The sequence below is a fragment of the Alternaria atra genome, assembly GCF_907166805.1.
Source record: "Alternaria atra isolate CS162 genome assembly, contig: 32, whole genome shotgun sequence".
Lineage (NCBI taxonomy): Eukaryota > Fungi > Ascomycota > Dothideomycetes > Pleosporales > Pleosporaceae > Alternaria > Alternaria atra.
In genome coordinates, this window is record NW_025091331.1 from 860,966 (window position 1) to 886,114 (window position 25,149).

The 25,149-nt window shown below is 51.1% G+C and overlaps 7 protein-coding genes across 7 annotated transcripts; 6 read left to right on the forward strand and 1 right to left on the reverse strand.

Annotated features, from left to right (window-relative positions):
• Positions 1 to 268: 268 nt before the first annotated feature.
• On the reverse strand, positions 269 to 1,801 carry ALTATR162_LOCUS10035 (uncharacterized protein; the record flags this gene model as incomplete). The annotated part of the gene is made up of 1 exon (XM_043317671.1): positions 269 to 1,801. The coding sequence occupies one exon, from the start codon at positions 1,799 to 1,801 to the stop codon at positions 269 to 271; it is 1,533 nt and encodes a 510-aa protein (XP_043173606.1).
• Positions 1,802 to 2,341: 540 nt separating this feature from the next.
• Positions 2,342 to 9,395, forward strand: ALTATR162_LOCUS10036 (uncharacterized protein; the record flags this gene model as incomplete). Its single annotated transcript, XM_043317672.1, has 4 exons — positions 2,342 to 2,517; positions 2,563 to 4,083; positions 7,055 to 8,114; positions 8,163 to 9,395. The coding sequence occupies 4 exons, from the start codon at positions 2,342 to 2,344 to the stop codon at positions 9,393 to 9,395; spliced, it is 3,990 nt and encodes a 1,329-aa protein (XP_043173607.1).
• Positions 9,396 to 9,847: 452 nt separating this feature from the next.
• On the forward strand, positions 9,848 to 10,500 carry ALTATR162_LOCUS10037 (uncharacterized protein; the record flags this gene model as incomplete). Its single annotated transcript, XM_043317673.1, has 3 exons — positions 9,848 to 9,955; positions 10,114 to 10,188; positions 10,294 to 10,500. The coding sequence occupies 3 exons, from the start codon at positions 9,848 to 9,850 to the stop codon at positions 10,498 to 10,500; spliced, it is 390 nt and encodes a 129-aa protein (XP_043173608.1).
• A 701-nt stretch (positions 10,501 to 11,201) lies between these two features.
• ALTATR162_LOCUS10038 (uncharacterized protein) lies at positions 11,202 to 11,878 on the forward strand (the record flags this gene model as incomplete). The annotated part of the gene is made up of 3 exons (XM_043317674.1): positions 11,202 to 11,453; positions 11,551 to 11,715; positions 11,804 to 11,878. 3 exons carry the CDS (start codon positions 11,202 to 11,204, stop codon positions 11,876 to 11,878), a joined length of 492 nt encoding a protein of 163 aa, XP_043173609.1.
• A 2,124-nt stretch (positions 11,879 to 14,002) lies between these two features.
• On the forward strand, positions 14,003 to 17,566 carry ALTATR162_LOCUS10039 (uncharacterized protein; the record flags this gene model as incomplete). Its single annotated transcript, XM_043317675.1, has 7 exons — positions 14,003 to 14,068; positions 14,137 to 14,166; positions 14,221 to 14,293; positions 14,351 to 14,422; positions 14,469 to 16,645; positions 16,728 to 17,281; positions 17,329 to 17,566. The coding sequence occupies 7 exons, from the start codon at positions 14,003 to 14,005 to the stop codon at positions 17,564 to 17,566; spliced, it is 3,210 nt and encodes a 1,069-aa protein (XP_043173610.1).
• Positions 17,567 to 19,026: 1,460 nt separating this feature from the next.
• Positions 19,027 to 22,600, forward strand: ALTATR162_LOCUS10040 (uncharacterized protein; the record flags this gene model as incomplete). The annotated part of the gene is made up of 10 exons (XM_043317676.1): positions 19,027 to 19,215; positions 19,267 to 19,386; positions 19,437 to 19,487; positions 19,539 to 19,679; positions 19,729 to 19,776; positions 19,825 to 19,842; positions 19,894 to 21,658; positions 21,707 to 22,129; positions 22,182 to 22,348; positions 22,397 to 22,600. The coding sequence occupies 10 exons, from the start codon at positions 19,027 to 19,029 to the stop codon at positions 22,598 to 22,600; spliced, it is 3,126 nt and encodes a 1,041-aa protein (XP_043173611.1).
• Positions 22,601 to 23,116: 516 nt separating this feature from the next.
• On the forward strand, positions 23,117 to 25,076 carry ALTATR162_LOCUS10041 (uncharacterized protein; the record flags this gene model as incomplete). Its single annotated transcript, XM_043317677.1, has 3 exons — positions 23,117 to 23,502; positions 23,561 to 24,750; positions 24,805 to 25,076. 3 exons carry the CDS (start codon positions 23,117 to 23,119, stop codon positions 25,074 to 25,076), a joined length of 1,848 nt encoding a protein of 615 aa, XP_043173612.1.
• Positions 25,077 to 25,149: the final 73 nt, after the last annotated feature.

Genomic DNA, 25,149 nt, shown 5'->3' on the forward strand with positions numbered 1-25,149 from the left:
TGGGAATTCAAGCTACATAAAGATATCCAAACGGCTATCCATATCCAGGAGTACATAATCCCGAAACTTGCTCCAAATCATCCATAGACGTCTTTGTGCTTTCCAGCATAACTTTTTCATAATATGAGCATTAAGCGGCCAAATGCCAATGGTTAGGTAGATACCAAGAAAATACAACGCAAGTAGCATGGTAGCACCATCAGTAGAATGAGTATCAAAGCGGCAGGACCAGCCAAGCCAACTGAAGCAATCGGGACACAAAGTCAGATCATAGTCGCTCAAGCTCCTGAAAGCGCTCAATAGGGTCAGCAAAAGACCGCGTCAAGCCGACCGAAGCCCAAAAGTCATCACTGACATCTTCCCTGCGCGCAAGACGCTCGAGCAACGACCTCGCATCACGGAGCTCCTGGTCTAGTGGTGGAGGCGGCGGCGAGTCGGTACGCACAAGTGGAGGAATACTCTCATTATCGCTGGCACTCACAGGTTCCTCGGTAGGTCCATCGAGCTGCGGTATTTGCGGCCTCTGTGCCGCTTCTGTCTCAGCGTCTCGCCAGATACCAGAGTTGTAGAAGCTGTGAACGACTTCGCTAGCGTCGCGGGATCGGTCGATTACACGCAGTGAGTAACGCTCTGTATCTCGCGCAGGAGGCTCGTTGGAAAAATACGATGGGCGCATTCTTCGGCGGGGCTCGGTCGAGCGTGAGATGCCCAAGCGATTCCTAAAGGCCTCTGTGCCTGTACGACGACGTATACTGCCACGTACGTCCATGTCTTCTTCTTCGGTATCTGAGGCTGTGTCGTCCTCGGAGGTATCGCATGCCCGCATGAAGTGTTCGTTTTGTGGGGGTGAGGGATGTCGTGACGGTACTGTAAGATGAGTCTGCGAAGATGCCGCGGAATTGGCGCTTCCCGCTCGGGAGCTGGGATGCGAATTTGTGAATGAGGCTGACGCTGCGGCTGATGCAAACGATGACCCCGCAGTTGGTGCAACCGGGTCGTCTACGACGGTGGTAAGAAAACTGTCCCATTGCAACTGATCATCAAAAGGACTGACGCTACGATTCCGGTCGCCCAGGCCATCGAGTGTAGCAACTGGGCTCCAGGACTCGCGCAAAGAGCTGGCGGGTAGCGGTCCGTCAGCAATAGTGCGGCGACCCATCCTACGTAGCGGAGGGAAGGCTACGGCGTTGTTCTCGCCTGTCTCATGGCTTTCTTCAGGCACATTCGCGGTGTCACCTCGCGCCGCAGATCGATCAGCACGGGGGCTCTGAGAACGCGTCCGCGTCAATCTTCCAGCAGCGCGACGGTATGACGTATACTCTCGCAGGCGTGAAAAAGGATCTTGCGCATCGCGTTGTGCTTCTAGGTCGGACCTCCGCGAAGCTGCCGCCGGCGCGAATCCTGGTGTGAAGGCTGGCATGGGGCGCTCGAGGTCTGGAGTGGCACGCGTCCCATGGGCGCGCATGTAGCCATCAAGGCGACTGCGCGATCGGCGCACGCTGCTCTCGTCGCGTTGTAGTGTGGGTGGGTGTCTCGAAGCCTCGTTGCTACGGTATTCGGTCCTCGAAACTTCGGGGACAGGTGGCGGCGCCAGACGCGCGCGATGTGACGATCGAGGTATCCACTCAATGTGCGGAGCGGAGATGAGGAAATCGGTGTCGAGAGTGCTGTGAGGGCGCGGTGATCTGTTGGGCCTGGCGCGACGCCGGATGGGTGAGCGTGAGCCGGTCATGTCGGCCCTAAGTACGTCTTTCTCCTTCGCTTCCTCGCGCTTTACGTTCCATCCGATCGGGATGCCCATTGCGCAAAATGTGTGAATTTACAGGTCTCGAGAAAGATGGGTGGTGTTGTGGTGTTGATGGTGACGCGCCGGGTGCTGCTAATGGGGTTGGGTCGGAGAAGGAACTAGGGCGGCAGAGCGGCGCACGTCGCAACCGCCTAGAACAGAACAGTAAGGCTGAAGCGTCTGGGGGAGGCGCAGAATTTCAACATGGGGTATGCCAGCGCTGGGACTTGTCTGACCGACTCTGATATAGCAAACATCTTTAGCTTTAGGTACTACTCCTGTATGACTTGTCTCAAGCTTTGCTCTATGCTATACTACAATATACAGTCTGGAGTTCGTACACCAGACAAGTCATTATCTTGGGCAGGCGCGACTGTAACCGCCAAGCCGTGGTTGCCTCTTACGGCAAGGGCGCGCCTGTCTGCAGCTCTTGGTCCACTCGCTCCAATGAGTCAACACCCATCTGCAGGTACCTCGTTTCAAAACATCGCGTGTCTGCCTAGACCTCGGGATCCATAGTTGCCTATGCTATCATAGACTACGTTTCTTGTGGCCATGATCCAGCCTGGCTTGGAACGGATCAGTCAGCTCGTGAAGAATGTCCACTTCCCATGGAAGTCGATACATGTCGCTGGCACTAACGGCAAAGGTTCCATATGCCACTTCGCATCAACGCTGCTTTCTAAGAGACTCTCGTGTGGTAAATTCACGTCTCCACATCTTGTAGACAGGTAGGCACGCTGTCACGTGAGCTGATCGCTATCTAACTTTTGCAGATGGGACTGTATATCCATCAACAACAGGCCTGTAGAAGAGGCGCTCTTCCGCAAGATAGAGAAGCACTACATCGACTTGAATGTAAGAGAAGGCATCGGTGCTTCGAATTTCGAAATATTGACCGCCACTGCTTTCCACATCTTCAATGAAGCGCAAGTACAGATTGGTGTTGTTGAAGTTGGCATGGGCGGAAAGCTCGACGCAACCAACATACTGAACAACCAAGCGATTTCAGTCATCGCAAAGATAGCGCGAGATCACGAGAACTTCTTGGGTAGTACTCTGGAAGAGATTGCACGTCACAAGGCTGGTATCCTCAGGCCCGACGTCCCCTACCTCGTCAATCCTAAGAATGAGAACAACATTAAAAATGTCATCGACGCGTACGCAGGCGAAATTGCTGCTGGGCCTCGTCTTGAGTACGACCCTCCAGGCTTTACTAAGGTACTATTTCAGAACAAGGACTGGTTACCAACACAGCCGGTTCAACAAGAAAATATGGTCATGGCTGCGATGGCTGCACAGACTGCAATGGAGAGCATTGGCAGAGAACTAAAAACCTTTGTGATGGCACACATCCTGCGGAACTCCAAAACCACCGTAAACCCGGGACGACTGGAATCGATTCGAGTGCCGCCTATCTTTGGTGAACAACATACGATGATATCAAAGACGAAAGGAGAATACATACTGGTAGATGGAGCCCACAACCCTGATGCTGCTAGACTATTGAGTGAGCATGTCCGAAAGACTGAGAGGGAAAAGAAGATCCCTGGTGAGGTTCATGTCCCACGCAACGGGTGGCCTGTTACATGGGTGCTCGCCATGACCGAAGGGAAAGATGCACATAAATATCTAAGGGAGATACTACAGCCAGGAGACAATGTCGTTACTACGACGTTTGGTCCGGTGGATGGTATGCCTTGGGTGAGACCATTAGATCCCAAACGACTTCTCGCCATGGCAAAATCTGTGGAGCCTAGCATCACAGGACTGGTTGCATCAGAAGACGGGCCACTGCGAGCGTTATGTACAGCTAAATACCTCAGAGATCCTAAGCGGCCCATTGTTTTGACAGGCAGCTTATACCTTGTGGGCGACCTTCACCGCGAGCTGCGGCTGAGACCGAGCAAGGTGTATTGGGAGGATCCAAAGTTTGAGGACGACAGAAACAAGTTCGCATCCATGCTAGAGGAGGAGAAGCACAGAGTCAACCAGCTGCTTAGCGGCTCCGATGTCTTCGGTCAACCCCTTGATCCTGTCGGCAAGATGGATGAAAAGAGCGATGAGTGGAAGAGGCAGCAGGCTGATCGAGAGAAGCGAAGGGCCATACAAGAAGAGATTGAGGCTCTTGATCAAGAAATGAGGCTTCTTTCAGCTGAAGAACAGCTTCTTGCATCAAAACAATCATCGGCGACAGCAGATACCGCGAGCTCGTCGTCGCCGAAGGAGAAGTCTGGTTCATCCTCTGAGCAAACTACCCTAGGAAACGGGGCGAGGCTGATCTATCACAAAACCTGGTAAGTCAGCCAAGCGGACAGCGGCAAAGAGCGTGCGAGAGATTGACGGATATATAGGGCGGACAGGCTTCCGGGAGAAAAGTTCATACCTGGGCAGCCAACACAAAGGTTCAAACGAGGACCTCCGCCTCGAAAGAAGTAGAAGTCGGTTCCAAGTTACATGTTGGGGTTTGAAAATGGCTAGGGGCAACAAGGTCTTGTATATGTAGTACATGTGCGTGTAGTAGTATTGCAGTCGCACATAAATGTAGTGTTTTTGCAGCGAGATAATCACCACTTATATTATCCTCATGTTCTTCAGCCTTGGGTGGCTTCTAGGAAGGTGGCATAGTGGCGCTTCTATTCGTTGAAGACAGATTGGGTCAGTCAGCAGGAGGCTGGCTTACTTGCTTATCATTCACTACATCCACGTCAATCGTCTGGACTTCTCGAGACAGCACTAGACATGGTAGAAAGAGCAGCCAAACTGATGCCTCACGAAACCCTCCGAGAAGCGTCATGAGAGTTTTGTCTTTTACGACTTCGAGTGTATCTTGGGTAGTCTTGTTCAGCTTCCTTTACCTCGTGTTCGCCATTCTCTTCGGTATAGCTTTGGGGACATGGAATGTCGACCAAGTTGGCCACTGCTACCGTGACAACGGCATCTCAACTCCCGACTCATCTCACCCTAAAGTGGATAGGATCTACTTGGGAATCACCTGTTTTTACATGTTCTCTTCGCTAGGCCATTGTGCCTTCTAAGGTTGTAGCGTTGATCATGATCCTTCCGGTACTGAAGGGATTCATAGAAAATTGGATTGGTGAGACTCGAACTATACTGTCATGTCGGTTCTAACCTGTGCAGACTATCAAAACGAACCCACCTAACGGCTCGACGAGACTTCGAAAACCGCACATAAAGAGGCGGCAAGCAAAGGGGGATGCGAATTTAACGATCCAGGTGAATGCTCGCGCCTGATCCGTTGTGAACCAGCGGTATCAGTTTGAAGATTAGAGGAACATCGCACCGGATGGAAGTGGAAGGCGACAAGAAAACCCTAATCATATCTTAACGGAGATAATGCCGAGGCGGATACAGAGAAGAAATTAAGGGATGAATGTGAACTTCGATAGCGTACATCTAGTCTTAGTGGCCAACCGTGAAAATGTTGCTGTCTTCAACACTTTACACAGATTTGCCTTTTCTGGTAGAGCTTTTAATAGCAATGTGGAAATTTGATGCTCTAGAAGAGTCATAGCTGGTGGTACCGTCTCTGGTAGCCATCCAAGAAATCCTAACAGCAATCAACACTTTTCAACATTTTGCCAGACCCGGAAATGTGAGCCATGGGTAACGGACGGGAACGAAGTGTCTCGGGTGCAATCTCACCCCTGGGTCGCATACCGTCTTCGACAGAATTCGTAAACCTACCTGTTGTGGGTGTATCAGGGGCTGGCACGCCGATCCAGGGTATCGTTGCGGGAGCTTGGCTGGTGTGGATGTCTAGCGGCAACAACGAGACATGTCAATACCTCACACCGTCTCCTCGTCCACCCATGACATGGCTACTGCATTCGATGGGTTTTACAAAACCTACTCGATGTAGTAGTATCGTGGAATCCGTTCCATGGGAGATAGGTCGGCGAGATGACAGCGATATGCATCATGCCGCTGTCGTACCGTGGAATAGTTGAAGTCGCGGCTGCAATGGCTCGTCTTCATACCGGGGTTTTTCTCCAGTAATCAATGTCCTCTCTGACAACCTACCCTTTACGGCGTGTTCATATCTGCGCAATTTGAAAACTACTCGGAGTCGAGTCAGTTGTACTGTAGACAACCAATGTTCTTGTATCGTTGTTCCGCGGGTTGTAGAGAACGATGGATCGCATCGGTCCTTTTAGCGACCGCGAAAAGTCCGTCGCAATCCACAGTTTTTCTTTCAAACTGCCTTGACAGGAAGTCGCCACGACAAAAGATGTGTAGTACAGGGACGGTATGGGAGTTGGTGGAGCTGCCCAGGTGTCGAAGGATGTGGATTGCCACAGTAGCGGTCGCAAGCCGTGGCTCAGAAGGCACCAGAACGGCAAACCAACCTCTGTAATTTCCATGGATTTCTGCTGTGTTCAACAGTTGATTCCAGAACTTGCTCAATTGGGAGACATATACTGGACTTCTGATAGTACACTGCAACTTTGGTGAGTTGGTGGCCTAAACAGACGCCAACGCTTGCGAAGTCCATTGTAAGGAGAGCGCGTCGGGTAGAGAATAGAAACACCGGCGGGACGCCGTGCCGTTGTGATGATCCCACACAAAACAAAGCAAACATTAAATGGAAATGTACATGGGATCAAATTGCTGCAACTCGCACATGGCGTGACGCTTGAAGTCTCCGTGTTGAGATAGGACCGTTGCTTCCCAGCTCTTCCGGGTGGACTGACGATAGCGTGTAGGTATCGGGCCTAGAGAGGACCAGTACCAGGCATCAGGGACGGCGAAAGGGAGACGGCATGGGTCTACCGATGTGTCGATTCCACATTGCGATGCACTGATTGTAAATGCGATCAAGTTTCTTGTAAGTCGCGTGCCTATTGCGGAAATGCTTGCGGGTGCGGGATGGATCGTCTTGAGGTTCGCAAGACAACACGAAAGCGACAAAGAGCGTATTCGGACCGGAGTGAGGGACCCCCGAGAAAGGAGATATAGCAGGATTTCCAAGGTTCTCTCGTGGCAACTGTGGCGTTTCGAGAGCATGTGAGCAACTGAGCCACAGAAACGTGGTCAAGAAGAGCACAGTGCGAGCAGCAGCGCCTGAGGGCCTCTGAGCGGCCTGAAACAAAGCATCCCCTCTCCCACTTCTTCCTAGACTATACACAATGACCCAATGAGTCTCTTCTCCTCGTTTATTATTGACCCCGTTGTGCGCCATGCACGGCGGTTCTCAGTTGTTGGCGAAGCGAACAATGACGGAGCTCGGCCTCTAACATGTGACAGTCACGACTCTGCATCTACATCTGTCCCACGGCCAGCTCACGAAACGGAGGCGGACTCGATGAGCGCACATGATAGAAACATTACCGACGCAACTGGGGCCCGACCCACTGCCCTGATCGACCGATTCCGACGTTACTCATCCTTCTCCCAACGGCCTCGCAGCGCTGTTGTTGACGAGGAGGAAAGCCATGACGATCTGCCAATAGATACCCCAGTCGAAATGTCCGCGAATCCATCCCGCACGCTCGCAGATCAGTCCCGTCACCTCGATGTAGACTCGTCACGCTCGACTGCGCCGTCGCCCACTGCACTCGACCGCCCTGCCAGCACTCGCAGCCAGAATGCGAGCGCCATGTCAGAGTTGCTCCCCGCAGACGATGGCATGGCCCATCTCCGCATGCGCATCCACGAGATCAGGGCCCTGAGCATATCGGACCAGGAGCGGGCCCGCATGATACACAATCTGATGACGGAGAAGTACAACCACATGCGACCAACCTCACCAGCGAGCTTCGTATCACACGACCGCCCCTTTACCCCTACCTCTGGACAGTCCCTCTTCTCCGACGTCCATGCATCGTCGCCGTATTCGTCTTCATTTACAACCGACGTCACTCCCGACATATCGTACAATCTTCGAGAAGGCGATACGAACCCGACGTATCGGCCGCATCACGATCACACCGGTGCAGAGCATGGCGACGACGAAGAGGAGGACAGTGCTGAAGGAGAACTCGTTCTGGGTTGTCAGCACTATAAGCGCAACGTCAAAGTACAATGCTTCGAATGTCGCCGCTGGTACACGTGTCGGCACTGTCACGATGCCGTCGAAGACCACAACCTGAACAGGAAGATGACACAGAACATGCTGTGCATGGCTTGTGGTACGCCTCAGCCAGCAGCCGATGTCTGCAAGAACTGTGAGACCGAAACTGCATGTTACTATTGTGACATCTGCAAGCTCTGGGACAACAACAGCAAGAAGAAGATCTATCACTGCCCAGACTGCGGCATCTGTCGCCGAGGAGAAGGACTGGGCAAAGACTTCTATCACTGCAAGGTATGTGCATAGTTTTGAGACGACTTGGACAGCGCTAATCATGTGTAGAGCTGCAATGTTTGCATATCCATCTCTCATGCAACCTCGCACAAATGCCTCCCGCGTGCCACAGAGGGCGACTGTCCAATTTGCGGCGATCACCTCTTCACCTCGTCTACCGCTGTAGTCTCAATGCCTTGCGGACACTACCTGCACAAAGGATGCTACAATCTTTACATGCAGACTGCATATAAATGCCCAATTTGCAAGAAGAGCGCTGTGTGTATGGATCTGCAGTGGCAGAAGTTGACTCAAGCAATCGAAGGTCAGCCCATGCCAGAACAATTTGCAAACACTCGAGCAGTCGTCCAGTGCAACGACTGTTCAGCGAAATCTTCAGTTAAATATCATTGGCTTGGGAACCAATGCGGTACATGCGATTCTTACAACACGAATGAACTTCGCATCTTGAACGGGCCAGAAAGTGAAGAAGCTGCTAACGCGATACTGGATGCCGACCTAGACTCGGGCTCGAGATCACCTGCGAGCGTTAGTTCGCCCTCCTCCCAAGCACCACTCCGTTCGCCTCGATACTATTTCCAACCAGATGAGCCAGAAGAGACATGGCTACCAGGTCAGCTACCCTCTTTCCCTTTCCAGATGCCACAGTTTCCTGGCAGACCGCGTATGCCGCAAATGCCTCAGATGCCACAGTTCCCATCTTTGCCGCAGTTTCCACCACTGCCAAATTTCCCACAGATACCGCAGTTTCCTCAAATGCCTCAAATGCCTCAAATGCCTCAAATGCCTCAAATGCCTGATGCAGCACAGCAAATGCTTGAACGCGTGCGGCGATCGTTTGATGCCTATCTCAATCCAACAGGAGATGTTCGAGCAGAAGACGTACCAATCATCGATCTCGGCAGCGACGACCGTACTGAGCGACCGGCTACAGATGGCACGACGGTTAAAGAACCGTCACTTCCGCAGTACGTCCTGGAACGCTTCACGCAGTCTCTCGTGCGCTTCAGGAACGACTTGAATCCGGCTTTGTTTGAAGAGATTCCGGCATTGAATCTCTCAGACGATCGCGATCCCGAGGGATTGCAGTTTTGGGGTGAAGATGGTGGGCGGCTGAATCGCTTCGTTGCGGGCGACGAAGAAGATGAAGAAGAAGACGATAGCAGCAGCAGCAGCAGCGACGAAAGCGAACATCACGAAGACGACGAAGACGAAGAGGAAGATGCCGGAGTCAATGTTAAAAAGCGCGGCAAGGAGTTTGATCTGCCAGGCCATGTGTAAAGCGTTATTGAGGCGTTCTGGGAGGGCAAAGGATGTGTTACGAATACCGCTTTGGCATTGTTTTGAGTAGCGACCTAAAACCTTACGAAAAGTCTATGTAGAAAATTACGGATACCCAAATAGAGAAATATCATCGTTGAGCCAATGTTCATCATGTTGTCACTTGCACAAGCACCAAGCACACCCTCACGTGTGGAGATGGTCCGTGCTCAATGCGCTAAGTAAGCGGCCACACGAGGCGCATCGATTTTCGACTATCGTGATTTTTCGAACTCCAAGCCTCAAATTCGCATCCTCATCGTCGACTAACCCCCGCAGCGAGAACCTCTGTCAGTATGTATTACGCTTCCAGACTTATTACCAATGCAGTCGCTCTACACAACTATCGCAATTCGCTTTCCGACCTGTTTGGTGCTGTAATGGACATTTGCTAACATATTCTCTCTTCAGAAATGGCCCCAACCACCAAGTCCGCTGGCAAGAAGTCTGCCGGAAAGACCGGCCGCAGCGCCATCGCCGATGTCGTCGCCCGCGAATACACTATCCACCTACACAAGCGCGTATGTTGATTCAGTTTTGTGAAGTCCACAGATGGTCTCGCGGAACCTTGGGTAGATGCTCGACCAGGCCGATTACACTGGCTTGAGCACTCACTCTTGGCGATGCAGGCATCGGGCGGAAGACTGAAGAGAACATAAGGCTAATACTGCGGGTATAGGTTCATGGTGTCAGCTTCAAGAAGAGGGCCCCTAAGGCTGTCAAGGAGATCCGCGCTTTCGCTAAGCAGGCTATGGTATGTGACACTTAAGATTCAATGACCCTTGGCAAGTGCGCTATATGCGAACACTGCTACAGCGTCATCAATTGTACGAATCCAGGGCTAACTCTGCCGTTCCAGGGCACCAACGATGTCCGCCTAGACCCCCAGCTTAACAAGAAGGTCTGGGAGTCCGGTATCAAGGGCGTTCCTTTCCGTCTCCGTGTCCGCATCTCGCGTAAGCGTAACGACGAGGAGGGCGCCAAGGAGAAGCTCTACTCCTACGTCCAGGCCGTCAACGTCAAGGACCCCAAGGGTCTGCACACCCAGGTTGTCGAGGATGCTTAGAGGACTCTTAGGGATAAGGGGAAAGGATGATGTGCATATCAAAAGCATGGCGTTCCGGCGGGTTGTGCTGAGTAGCTACTATGGATATCTAGAGCGAAAGGCTGGTGAAATGATACCTCAATGACAGATCATGCCCCGCCACGTTTGATGGACTTGAAGACTTTGAATCCCTATAGCCTTTTTGTTGCCAAATTTAGTGAAGTACTCAATACGTATCGGCTACTGCGAACAACGTTCCCGAGGTCTCACCTGAACTAACAACACCTAGTGGAAATCGTTGGTCGTGTCAGCTATTACAGAACATGTCAGTTGAGCTGAATATTCTCCATGGTGAATTAGCAGACGATGTTCGGCTCTTCGCGCTTTTCTCAAGAGTACCTTGCATAAGCGGCTCTTCGTAGCTCGGCCCTGGGGGGGAGCCGAACATCGTTGCTTACCAAGTTCTTGGAATCTGTTCGGCACGACAGTCGCTCCACAACACGCATGGTACAAGACAAGAGAGAGTATATAGAGCAACTTCCAGCATTCAGAATACATATCTTCCACCTTCATCAAACCATCTCATCAAACAGTACTGACGTCAGATACCCGTCTTACCCCACGCCTGCAGCACAACAACCACCAACTTTTGCACCCCATCCTTTACCACTCCAACTACCCTACCATAAGAACAAATTCCTTTTTAAAGCATAACCGCAAATATGGTGAACTTCAACATGGCATACACTTCGCGCATCAATCCCGCTGGCGCAACACCTGTACTCAACCAAGCACAGATCTGGGCTGGCCTGCAGCGCAAGATACGTTTTGCCCAGGAATTCGTCCCTGTGATTGAGAGCTGCGAGGTACTTGAAGAGAAAGACGGTGTGGTAACCAGGGATGTCAGATTCAAGAAGGGAATGGGTCCCAAGGACCAGGCCAAGGAAGTCGTTAGAAGCTACTGGCCAAGTTGGGTAAGTGAAGCTCGTTCGTAAAGTCGACAACTAAAGCACGACGAAAGGATTGCAATTACCGAAAATGACATGGGATTTGCGCTGACAGCCTAAAAAGGTCGATTTCGAGCAAGAAGACGGAAGTCATGTTCGTAACATCATCTCTGATGGCCCGTCTGGTGAGATCGAAGACTTGAACATGACATATGCTTTTGAGTGGAATCTGCCGAATATACAAGAGGGAACCCCAGAGGCGGAGAAGGAGATACAGAGACTTAAGGGCGTAAGTACTCCCGCTCATTGTCACTCTTTGTTGGGAATGGTGGATAAGAGCTATGCTGGTCTTGAGCTAGATACTAATGAGATGACAGATGGCCAAGAAAGCAGTTGAGAGCAGCATTGATGCAATTCGGGAGATGGTCAAGGATGGCAGGATCAAAGAGTAGGATTTTGTGAGATGGGTCATAAGAAAATCATCATATCACGTAGGCCGTTAGCAATCTACAAGCTCTGTGAGAGCAACCGCATACAAGCATCTTTATTCAGAGACTTCTGCTGATGACTAGCGGTAAATGTTCCCTTGTTATCAATCTTCATCCTTCTATGCACCGCTCTACAGGCTATTATAGCGTTTGCCGTCCATTAGATGTGACAGCACGGCACTAAGAGCATGCTGTAGTTGAGATACACGGAGTTGGCCCATCGCTATTTGAATCCTTCGGCCCAGGTATTGATCGTTACACAACAGGCTCGCCTAGTGGCGCAGCATGAGATTGACGACCTTCAACCCAGCAAACTGTTCTTGAGTAGAGTCTGTCAGCATCAACGCAGCGAATTTGAACAACTCTGAACGTCTATGGATACTCCGTGTAACGATACTGTCCACCGTAAGTCAACCTGCTCACTCCCGAGGTCGATACGCCTTACTGAGCATCACTGAACCCCACCATCCCTACAACAACATTCGTATACCGAACGATGCCCCTTTAAAACTAGCGGCCTCCTCCGGAAAATGATAGAGTGCGTTTGCTACACGAGAAAATACCTCATGGAAGCATGATTCTACAAAAAACCCCCACTCTTCATCATCCGGAAGCCACACGAGCAAATGGGGATACCGGACACAGGAGCTGCCTTTTACAAACTGACAAGCGATGAGAAACTCCAGTTCTTAAGTGTGCGCGACAATGCGTCGTAGAAGTTTATCAACATGGGAATGGCCTTTGCCGAGGATTGTTTTGCCATTCCTGGAAAGACTGGCTACGGATTCTTTCCATTGCATTCCAGAATCAGTTATTTATGTATTTCCAACACCAAGCTTCCAGACAAAATTTTGCCTGGCGACCGCAAAACTAGTTAAGCCACTGGTGACATCGACGCTGGCGCCGAAATATTCTTTTGTTACTATCCGGATCTGAATTACAGGACCATAGTCGAACGACATCGGCAGTTGTGCTTCGAATGTATGAAGCCGGCTATAGAGTCTCTGGTGGGCATGTTCCAGACTGGTAATAACAAGGATGTTGTGAAGAGGACCATAGTCAAGGAGACTTGGACCGAAAAGGTTTGTATTGCTTCAGTCATGTGGGGGAGACATGATGCGGGTGGTGATATCTTGGCTTAGCAGCTTCATTACATGGCGAGCCTTCGGTAACAGGTACTCGGGTAGCTTGGGCATGTACTATTCCAACTTCTGGCTGATTGCAAAGCGCGATCTTTGATTTGAGCATGTTGGTTCGAGGCGTGAACGGCATTACTTGCTTTTGTGGCCAATGCAAGCCACTGGATGTCTTACATATATCCGAGACGGACTGCCAATTGGAGATTCCGGCCGTGTCCAATCTGTTCGCAGGCATGGTTGTCGTCAGCAACCAGAGCAGAAAGATAGTGAAAGCTTGCCTCAAACTCTGGCTTTGATGATAAAGAGAATGTAAAACTACATCGAGTCTTTAACCATCCAGATACTGCTTTGTTCTAATATTGACGATCTCGCCACGGTAGCATATCTCTGGACACATGTGCGAGTGGAGGTATTTTTTGTGTGTTTATCAATGATACATAAGCTTGCCATATATTGCAGATGCACCAAAGCAGATGCTTGCACTCTTAAGCGGAGTAGATGGTATGAAGGAAAATGCAGGGTATCAGTCGATCGAAGGTGGAGCACTTAGCGCTAGTGCTTGTCTCTCGGCACGGGTAGTTCCAGTTGACAAACGCGACTTCACCGCGAAACCCGTGCCTCTTCTGCGACGTCAGCGCCTGAACCCTCGACTACTGCGAGCAGCTAGAAAGAAAGTCTTGATTAAGAGCTAGCAACCCCCGACTACAAACAACCTCCGCAGCAGCTCGACGAGCGTGCCCGCACAAACTCTCCGCCGCCGTAGTGCCCCACCTTTGTCTGTACACAACTTCTGCAAGGCAACGGACCTTTGCGCGCTCGCCCACCACCCACACCCAACGCGCCTATACGCAGACTGCTTAAGCAGCTGAGCCGACGCTTGAGCTTCTTGGGGACATAGAAGATACTTTAAGGCTGATTGGGAGCTTTTCCCGCCGCGCTGCAGCCCGCCATGTCTCTGTCAATTGAAGAGCTCGACGCCACAGTGCGCGCCTTCTATGAGGGTCGCGGTGACACAGTATGTTTCTATGCGAAGCCTGGGCAAGGGACTTGACAAGGACATGGCTAATACTTAATCCTCTGTAGCAAAAGCAAGCTCAGGCTACTCTGAACCAGGTAGGCATCTTCGCTGGCAGTGTTTACAGACTCATCTAGCTAACATTTTCATAGTTCAAAGAAAACCCTGATGCATGGCTTCTCGTCGACAAGATCCTGTCCGATGCGCAATACCCGCAGACCAAGTGTGAGTTTAGCGACATGATATAAGGCTGGTGGTCATTATCGTGCTAACTGTCGGCAGATCTCGGACTACAGGTTCTTGACAATGTTATCATGACTAGGTGGAAGGTACTGCCTCGCGACCAGTGTCAAGGTATGTCACATCACAATCGGTATCCGAGTGCTGCTAACTGAGTCAGGTATCCGAAACTTCATTGTGAACTTCATCATCCAGCTGTCCAACAACGACGATAGCCGCCGCACAGAGCGTACCCTCCTAAACAAGCTCAACCTCGTCCTCGTCTCTGTCCTCAAGCAGGAGTGGCCCCACAACTGGCCGACTTTCATCAACGAGATCATATCATCGTGCCATAGTAGTTTGGGGATATGCGAGAACAACATGGTCATCCTGCGACTTCTGTCCGAGGAAGTATTTGACTACTCAGAAGAGCAGATGACTTCGGCTAAACGAAAGGAACTCAAGCAGAGCATGTGCGACGAATTTACGGCCATCTACCAGCTCTGCTCAGAGGTTCTGCGGACAGCTACCGAGGCTGCCCTCATCAAGGCGACTCTGGAAACCTTACTACGCTTCCTGAACTGGATCCCTCTAGGGTACATCTTCGAGACACCACCGAGTGGCCAGAGCCTTATTGAAACTCTGCGAAGTCGATTCCTCGAAGTCCCCGATTTCCGCAACATTACCCTAAAGTGCTTGACTGAGATTGCCGGCCTGCACACCGAACCCGCATACGACGATAAGCTCGTCCAAATGTTCACCGAGACATTGACAGCCATCTCCAAGATCATTCCCCTCTCACTAGACCTCAAGAGCACATACTCTTCTAGCAATGGTCGGGACCAGGAGTTTGTCCTGAACCTTGCGCTCTTCCTGACAAACTTCTTCACCATGCATCTGAACGTCATTGAGAACCTCATGAACAGGGACTTCCTTACGCATGGTCACTTCTACCTTATTCGCATAAGCCAGATCGACGATCGCGAGGTCTTCAAGATCTGCCTGGAATACTGGACCAAGCTCGTCTCAGAGCTGTACGATGAGATGCAGGCGCTCCCAATAACCGACATGAACCCTCTCCTAAACATGGGCATCCCTGGTAACGGTGCTCGCGAGTTGGCCAACTACCCTCTACGGAAGAACAAGTACACTGAGATTCTTTCCAATCTCCGAACAGTCATGATTGAGAAGATGGTCAGGCCTGAGGAAGTCCTCATTGTCGAGAACGACGAGGGCGAGATTGTTCGTGAATTCGTGAAGGAGAGTGACACGATTCAGTTGTACAAGTCTACTCGAGAATGTCTCGTATTCCTTACCCACTTGGACGTTAACGACACCGAGCAAATCATGTCGGAGAAGTTGGCTCGCCAGGTCGACGGTTCAGAGTGGTCATGGGCTAATTGCAATACCCTCTGCTGGGCTATCGGTTCTATCTCTGGTGCCATGAACGAGGAAACAGAGAAGCGCTTCTTGGTCACTGTGATCAAGGATTTGCTTGGATTGACTGAGATGAAGCGAGGAAAGGACAACAAAGCTGTCGTGGCCAGTAACATTATGTATATTGTCGGTCAATATCCTCGATTCCTCAAGGCCCACTGGAAGTTCCTCAAGACCGTTGTCAACAAGTTATTCGAGTTTATGCACGAGACCCACGAGGGTGTGCAGGACATGGCTTGCGATACGTTTATCAAAATTGCAAACAAGTGCCGACGACACTTTGTTGCTCTTCAGCCTGGAGAGACCGAGCCATTCATTGACGAGATCGTTCGAAACTTGAGGAAGATCACCGCGGATCTATCCCCCCAACAAGTCCACACTTTCTACGAGGCTTGTGGTTACATGATCAGCGCACAAGGACAGAAGAGCATGCAGGAGCGCTTGATCGCTGACCTGATGGCTTTGCCAAACTCTGCCTGGGACAACATTATCGCTCAAGCTAACCAAAACCCTGCATGCCTCCAAGACTCAGAAGTCATCAAGATTGTTGGCAACATCATGAAGACTAACGTCGCAGCATGCGGTTCGATTGGATCCTACTTCTACCCACAGATCGGCCGGATATACTTCGACATGCTGACAATGTATCGCGCGAGCTCACAACTTATCGACGAAGCTGTCCAACGAGAGGGTAACATTGCGACAAAGATGCCCAAGGTCCGCGGCCTCCGCACGATCAAGAAGGAGATTTTGAAACTCATCAACACCTACGTTGAGAAGGCCGACGACCTGGAGATGATCCACAACAACATTGTGCCGAAGCTGCTAGAGGCTGTTTTGATCGACTACAAGAACAACGTTCCCGATGCTCGTGAAGCAGAAGTATTGAATGTCATGACGACGATCATCAACAAGCTACATGTACGTTGGAGACCCAATCTGAGCAAGCACATGGTTGGACTCGCTCAGTCATTGGTAAATTTTATGCTAACCTTGTCTACAGAGCATGATGGAAGATCAGATCATCAACATCATGGACAGTGTCTTCGAATGCACCTTGGACATGATCAACAAGGACTTTTCAGAATACCCAGAACACCGTGTCGAGTTCTTCAAGCTTCTGCGCACCATCAACCTTCGCTGCTTCCCTGCTCTGCTGCGACTTGATGCACGATCATTCAAGTTCGTCATTGACTCCTGCATGTGGGCTAGCAAGCACGATAACCGCGAGGTCGAGAGCGCCGGTCTTTCCATGTGCTTCGAGCTGGTTTCCAATATGGCCGAAACAGACCAGCAAACTTGCAACACCTTCTTCCAGACGTTCTTCACGACTATCCTCCAGGACGTCTTCTTTGTGGTTACCGACAGCGACCACAAGGCTGGTTTCAAGTCGCAATCGATGCTGCTTGCCAAGATGTTCTGGCTGGTTGACTCAGACAAGTTGCAGGGTCCCATCTACACGTCACCAGACATGGCACCGGCAGGCACACCGAACCGAGAGTTCCTGCGGAACTTTGTTGGCAACCTGTTGGCGACTGCTTTCCCTAACCTACAGACGTAAGCTATCCCTACCCGCTTGTATGACCCCTACTAACTAGTCTCAGTGCCCAAATCGCATCGTTCATCGACGGACTATTCGCGACCAACTCCGACCTCAACCGCTTCAAGGTCATTCTGCGCGACTTCCTGATTTCCTTGAAGGAGTTCTCTGGTGACAACGCTGAGTTGTTCCTCGAGGAGCGTGAGCAGGCTGCGAAGACAGCGAAGGAACAAGAGCGTGAGCGAGCCATGAAGGTTGGTGGTTTGCTGAAGCCTTCAGAGATGGATGACGATGAGTTGTGACTTGACGTCGAGTTGGATGCAAATGTGGCTACGCGCACGCCCTATGATAGCGAACGCGCTCCCCACGAGTCTACAGGTAGTAAACACTCTGATGAGGGCCTCGATGGATGGGACATGTATGGCTTGTGAGTGCCAAGGGCTATGGTGACTGAAGAAATGGTCGCGACGCTGCGTTGGATGGAGAGCATACAGCTAGTTGTGTCGGCAAACTTTCGAGGGAAGGAAAATGGTTTCGTTCTGGTCTAATACCCTATAGACCTTTTACTTCTTCATTTGACGCATGGATATATAGCTGGTGTGGACGTAGCCTGGCTTGGCTTACAGACTAAAACTGATAGGAGCGTTGTAGGCGTCAAGGCAACCTCGTAACGAGAGCAGAGAATAAATCTCACGTACGCAATTGCCTGCTACCTCAACTGCCTTCGATGCTACATTGCGGCTATTGCGCATGTGTGTTTAACCCTCCCGGGCCGTCCCACTTTGCACGTTGATGTTGGTCGAGTCAAACGAAGTCAGTAACATCATGCAGCATGACGAGGCCCGCTGTAATGCATGGCTTTGCCTTGGAGAGTCATGCCTTCCCGTATACGTGGACCCACATGCCGCTGAGCCTCGCTGATGGCTGTAGCAATGCGCGCGAACATGATGGGCGGCGTATGCATCGGCTGTCGCGATCAGGTATCACGGAGATGCATTCTTGTGCGGTTGAGCTACCTGACTGAGCTAGCAGGAGCTACACTTCGCCCTTACGTAACCTGACGGCCCTGCCACTTCAACGTCGAAAGCGTCCATTGGGCGATTTCAGCCTTTCCAGCACCCTAGCACCTCCTACGGAACTAATATTCGGCAGAATAACCGCATACGACATCTCCCCTTACCCATGCCATCGACCTAACGATATCAGTCCGTGAGCAGTTGCTGAACCTCGTGGCGGCTATACGCACGCTGATTCGCCCGCGCATTACCAGTCGTCTGAACGACATGGGCACTCTGCTCTTCTGCCAGCGTATGCACAATCTCGTGGCCCTCCTACAATGAGTCGTCGGTGGCGCCTTCCAGCCTGGCCCCTCCTCATTCGGCATCTTCCAAATACCTGCTAACACGCTGTTCGACCAGGTCCAAGCGAGTCTATGGATTGATCGGTCCAACTGCAGGGTACCGCCAGCTGCATCGTGAGTGACTTCACTTCTCGACTTCCCTACCGACTACGCACGGCCATTCTTTGGGCTGTCGCCAGCAAGCCTCAGCACATCTTGATCTTTTCTCTCGTCCCCACTGCCGAATAGGCGGCGGCCGACGACCACACTTCTTCTACCGCGGGTCCTGTGTGGTTGGATCTGCACCGCAACCCGGGATAGGATCCGTCGCTTGTGCATCGTATGCGCATTGCCGTTAAGGCTTCGAGAAGAACACTCCTGAATTTCTTCTTACTACTAGCATTATGTACGTCTCTCCCTCATATGGAGACCCTTCAACCCCGCCCCTTGGTGGTTTTGAAAAAGACAGCCTCGTCGACAAGTCTTGCATCCAAAGAAGACACTACTGACTCAGCACGCTTCTCCAGGAAGTTCGGGAAGCACATCCAAAAAAGGCAACTGGAAATTCCAGAATATGCCGCCAGCTTTGTCGACTACAAAGCGCTCAAGAAGGTCCATATGTCTTCCATATCGTAGGGGCTTCACTAATCGTAGAGTCTGTAGCTTATCAAGAAACTCAGCGCTACTCCAGTGATACCACCACAGAGCGAGAGCCTTCACCATGAATCTCTGGATCCACAGTCGTCTTTACAAGCCAACAAGGCCACCTTTTTCTTCCGAGTGGTAGGTCTTTGTGTCCGCAACAAGTACATAGATTCTTACTTGATACACAGGAACGTGAGCTCGAAAAGGTCAACACGTTCTACTTGCAGAAAGAGGCAGAGGTATGATCGGTTCGTTGTTCGTCGGAAGATGAGTGCTCACCATAGTCGCAGTTGCGTCTGCGCTTGACCACGCTTCTTGACAAGAAGAGAGTCATGCAACAGCACCCGCAATCTGTCTCCAAGACATCTTCGCGATATGTTGCCCTTGAAGAGGGACTAAAGCAGTTTAGCATGGATCTCAACAAACTTGAGGTGATTGGTCCGTATGTACTTGGGGGCTTCCGGCACTAACCTGACTCAGCAATTTGTGGAAGTGAACGAAACAGCTTTCTCAAAGATCCTCAAGAAGGTTTGATGCACCCCCATTTACCGTCATTGATCTGCTAACACTGCCTAGTGGGATAAAACATCCAAGGTCAGTCGTCATTACTTGCGTATTTATCGACATTGGCTGACTTAATGCCAGTCAAAGGAAAAGCAACTATACCTTTCGCGCGCTGTCGAGGTCCAACCATGCTTCAACCGAGAAGTCATCAGCATATTGTCCGACCAAGCGACCCAAGCAATCCTTGATTTTTCAGGATGGGCTGAAGGCGAAGGGGTACAAGCACCCCATCCTACAGCCGAACCGCGCGTCTCCGAACCTGCATTCGAAGCGAAGCTCGAGCTCGACAACCAATTTGTGCAAGCTATCAACACCGCGAACCAAGGCAAGATAGAAGAGTGTCTCGCCCGCCTGTCAACCCTTCCCGATGCACGCGACCACATTTCTAGGGCGTTTCTCAGCACCGTTGCAGAAGCACCAGAGTCTGCACTGAGGATACTACTCGATTCGAATCTCGTGAACCTTCAACAAGAGGACGAAATAAACGAGCGAAATTGTCTTCATAAATCAGCTATCAGTGGGAGGATCGAAGTGCTCAAGCTTGGCCTATCTAGCAACGTGGATGTACATGCAACCGATGTATACGGCAGGATACCACTACATTACGCCTGTATGCATGGACATGTGGAGCTGGTTCAGGAACTCATCAACGCTGCCCCAGAAACGGTGAACTTCCGTGATCAGGACAGTTTTACACCCTTGATACATGCCATTGTACATTCGAAGCTCGCTTGTGTGGAGATACTCCTCTCAAGAGGCGCCGATCTCACGCGTTTGGGGCCTGGAGAGCATGTGCCGCTCAATCTTGCATGTCAGTATGCATCGTTAGAAATCTTGGAGCTTCTTCTACAACGGTCAGCTGAGATGCTTTCCGATGCCGAAGGGCTGTTTCCACAACACCTGGTGGCACGATCGGGGAAGACACCCGAAGCACTGTTGATACTCCAAAAGTACGGTGCGGACCTCGACCAACCAGACAAGCTTTATCAATGGACGCCGCTCTTTCACGCTGCGAGCGAGGGTCATGTGGAGTGTCTTAAGACGCTACTTCAATGCCAGGTCGACGTAGACATTGTGGATGAGAAAGGTCTTTCGGCCATGTACTACGCGACCTGGGAGGGGCATCTGGAGTGCATGAAACTACTTGCTTCTGTTGGACGCGGAGTTGGGCTGACGACACAGAAACAAGTTTCTCCTCAAATATCCTCTCAACTGTCTAGCTCGATGCCTACAGCCATGGACATAGAAGGCGACCCTGACGGCATACCCGAGTTCATCCTGCCACCACCGATCATACCCTTCCGAAGATATGGACACAACTTTCTCGACACAAAGACGTTTGTAGTCATCAGCTTCGAGAAGGTGGGCAAAGAGGCGATTCGCTTCTACGACGAATCGAAATACCCCGCTGCACGGCTCACAATTTCTTCAAAAAGTTCTGATCTCATACCACGCAACATTCTGCTACCCATACAAGACGAATTTAAGGTTATCTCTTTCCAGATCGAGAACCTTGACACCTTCTCCATCGACTTTGACGTATACCCCACAATAGGATCCAAGGTTATTGCTCGCAGTGTAGCCTCTTCAAAGGTGTTTACAGAGCGCTCGAAGAGTACTGGAAGATGGCATCTCGAGTTGTTCGACCCAAGACTGCGAGCAATTGGCAGAGTTACTTTCGACTTCCAAGTAGTAAAGCCTTTCCATGGCATTCCGCTCGAGATTACCCACTTTGCGACCTACTGGAAGGCTACTAGTCAGCTTGACTCACAGCCTCATACGCTTATCACTGGCTCGAGCCTATCTGGTGAATACGTACGCCTGTTCGTCCAACTGACTGCCGATGGTATACCGGTGTTGCATCCGAGATGGAAGGTCAACCATCACGGTCTAGAAGTGCCAGTCAACATACTTACGTATGCGCAATTCGCAGCGATTGGCGTTCAGGAAACAACAGCGGCCGCAAACCAGCTTGCTGCGGAACTAAGCAACACTGGTCCGGTAAACATACCGAATATCTACCAGATTATGGCTTCCTCGTTCATTACTTTGAAGGACGCCCTGTCAGCACTGCCGGCTCATATCCATGTTGAGCTGCACGTTCTCTTCCCGTCCCGACTCGAAGAGGAACGTCTCAAGCTTGGACCCACACACGACATGAATGCATTCGCAGATAAGATCCTCTCGGTAGTTTTCGAGCATGCACGTCAATTGAGGGAACAAGGTGCGGGCGAGATAGACGGTACTCTGAGGAGTGTGCTGTTCAGCTCTTTCAGCCAGGACATATGCACCGTCATCAATTGGAAACAACCAAACTGTAAGCATCTACGCGTATAAGGGGAGGGCGACAGATACTAACGTTGAGATAGACCCAGTCCTCCTCTGTAACGAGCTCGGCGCGGATAGTCCTCAGTCGCCCTCCGGAAATACACACATCATCCAAAGTAGCGGTCGTACAACGACGTCCGTCAAGGAAGCTGTACAGATTGCCAGGGATAACAACTTCATGGGCCTGATATGCAGCTCTCGATTGCTGGTAGGTAGCTTGAAAACTACCATACGGTTCGTTTCTAACAATCACCAGTCACTCGCTCCTGCCCTCATCGAATCAATCAAGACGGCCGGCCTTGTTCTCGTCACGGATATCACCGACTTCCCAGTCGATGATCCTGTCCAACTCACGAACCTTCACGTTGCGAATCCCCGCCGACAGAACACACCAGACGGAGTCGATGGATACCTGAAGGGCAATGGCGTACTTTGTTTCAACGAGACTGTCGATATGTAGAGAACCCATTATGCATAGGTGGGCGACAAGGCAGTAGTAATGCGGTTCTGGCGTTACGTAATAGACTGAATATCCTGCAGAGGAACGACTATATTACTGGAAGGGAGGCGGACATGGTGCTTTCGGTTGCAGACTGATAGCTGCTAGACGGAGCCCCTTATCGCGTGCAGCTTTTCCTAACTTCGAATGTTTCCTTGGTCGTATACGCATATAAGATGCTTGTCAAATTCAACACACGAGTGAAAACATTTGTAGCAACAAACATGGTATTGGATAATGTGCATGAGCATGAGCATGAGCATGTGATGCCAATTCGGCAGTGTCGATGCTCGCCGCAAACCGACAGGGGTGTGGCGTCCGGGACCCGATTCGCGCTGCGCCTTCATGGAAAAATGGCGAACGACGACATTTGTGGCTAGAAGCGGTCTGTTGCCGCTTGTGGTTCGCTTTCGCATCTCTGTCTGAGGCCCATAGATTTTGCAGTGCTTGGACTCTGCCGACCATGGTATAAACATAATGTCCACCCTGAGCGCCCTTTCTTCTCCGCTCCTCCGAAGGACGTGGATCTGCCGAGCTTGTATACGATCGCAACGACAGACGATACCGCAACCATATGGCTTGTGGCAACAACGAAGCACCTTGGCCGGGCATAAAACGTTCGCGAATAGAATAGGATCGCAGAGGACATTTGCAAGCCAAGCACATGAGACGGCCAATGCCACAGCCAAAGCTGCGGGGAGGAGCCCCAAGAGCAGCAAGAGGAGGAGGAGACTGCTGATAGCTGGAGGTGGAATTGCAATTGGTGCAGCAGTCATCACAATCAATGACGATGCGAAGCATGCCTATGTGGCAGCGCAGCGAAGCTACAGGGTGGTTGCGACGCTGGTGCTCAACATCAGAGAGTATGTGCATAGTACAGCGCAATCAGACGGTCCATGGCTAATATACACTTTCGTGCAGTTACCGCGATGTACTCAAACGCGACGATGAACCAGACTACAACGAGCAACTCAAAGCCTGCCACCTACGATGCGCCAAACGTACCCTCCACACACTCGAGAAGAATGGCTCCATCTTCATAAAGCTGGGACAACATCTGAGCAGCATGAACTACCTCCTGCCGAACGAATGGTGCGATACCTTTATACCACTGCAAGACAAGTGTCCCGTGTCCTCTTTCGAATCCATACAAGACATGTGCCGACGAGACACGGGCCTTGAGCTCTCCGACTTCTTCTCAGAATTCGAGGAACAGCCCATAGGCGCAGCCTCTCTTGCCCAAGTACACCGCGCAACGGTCCGTGAGACCGGTCAGAAAGTCGCCGTCAAAGTGCAACATCCGGCCTTGGACGAATGGGCCAAACTCGATCTGGCCTTGACAAGCTTCTCGTTTACGACACTCAAGCGCTGGTTTCCCGAATATGATCTGACTTGGCTATCCGATGAGATGCAACTTTCCCTCCCACAAGAACTCGATTTCGCCCTCGAAGGCAAGAATGCCATGCGTGCGCGAGAGTACTTCTCCCACGTCCGCGATGTACCCGTCGTCATACCCAAAGTCCTCTGGGCGAAGCGCCGGTTACTGGTCATGGAATACGTATCAGGATTTCGAACAGATGATCTCAAGAGTTTGGATGAACACGGCATTGACAGGGACGAGGTGTCGGCAGCACTGGCTAGGATATTCAACGAGATGATCTTTGGCAGAGATGCGCCACTTCACTGCGATCCTCACGGGGGAAACATTGCTATACGACACAACCCCGCTCGCAGAGGCAAGGCCAACTTTGACGTGGTTTTGTACGATCACGGTCTCTATCGCGACATCCCTTTGCCCTTGCGACGCAACTACGCAAAACTCTGGCTCGCCGTCTTGGACGCTGACGAGGCTGGTATGCGCAAATACGCTTACGAAGTGGCAGGGATCAAGGAAGAACACTTCCCTCTCTTCGCATCGGCGATCACAGGAAGAGATTATACCGTGTTGGCGAAGAAGGAAAGTGGCACCGGTGGTGTGATGACAAGCAGGACGAGTGAGGAGAAGAAAGTCATTGGAGATGCATTGGGGGAGGGGTTACTGGAGAGCCTGATCGAACTGCTTGGACAGGTTCCGAGGGTGATCTTGTTGATCTTGAAAACTAATGATTTGAGTAAGTCTTCCTCCCACCTATCGACCAAGCATGTATATTGACTTTTCTTTCTAGCGCGCTCCTTAGACGAAGGTCTGCATACGCGCCAAGGTCCCATGCGTACTTTTCTTATCCTCGCTCGGTATGCCAGTCGCACGGTGTACGAAGAGAGCTTAGATAACCTCAACGGCAGTGTGCTTTGGCCGAGCAACTTCCTGAGTTGGTTGGGTGCGTGGACCAGGCATATGAGAGTTGAGATGCAGTTGAGTGGGTACGAGACATATCTCAAGCTAAGAGCGCTGTTGGGTATGAGGAAGATTGAGATTGGGGATAGCTTCAGGGAATAGGGTGTGATGAGCGTGGAGTTTGGCGATTATCAAAATTAGACTTGAACATGGTTTTGCATTAGAGGCTGTTTCC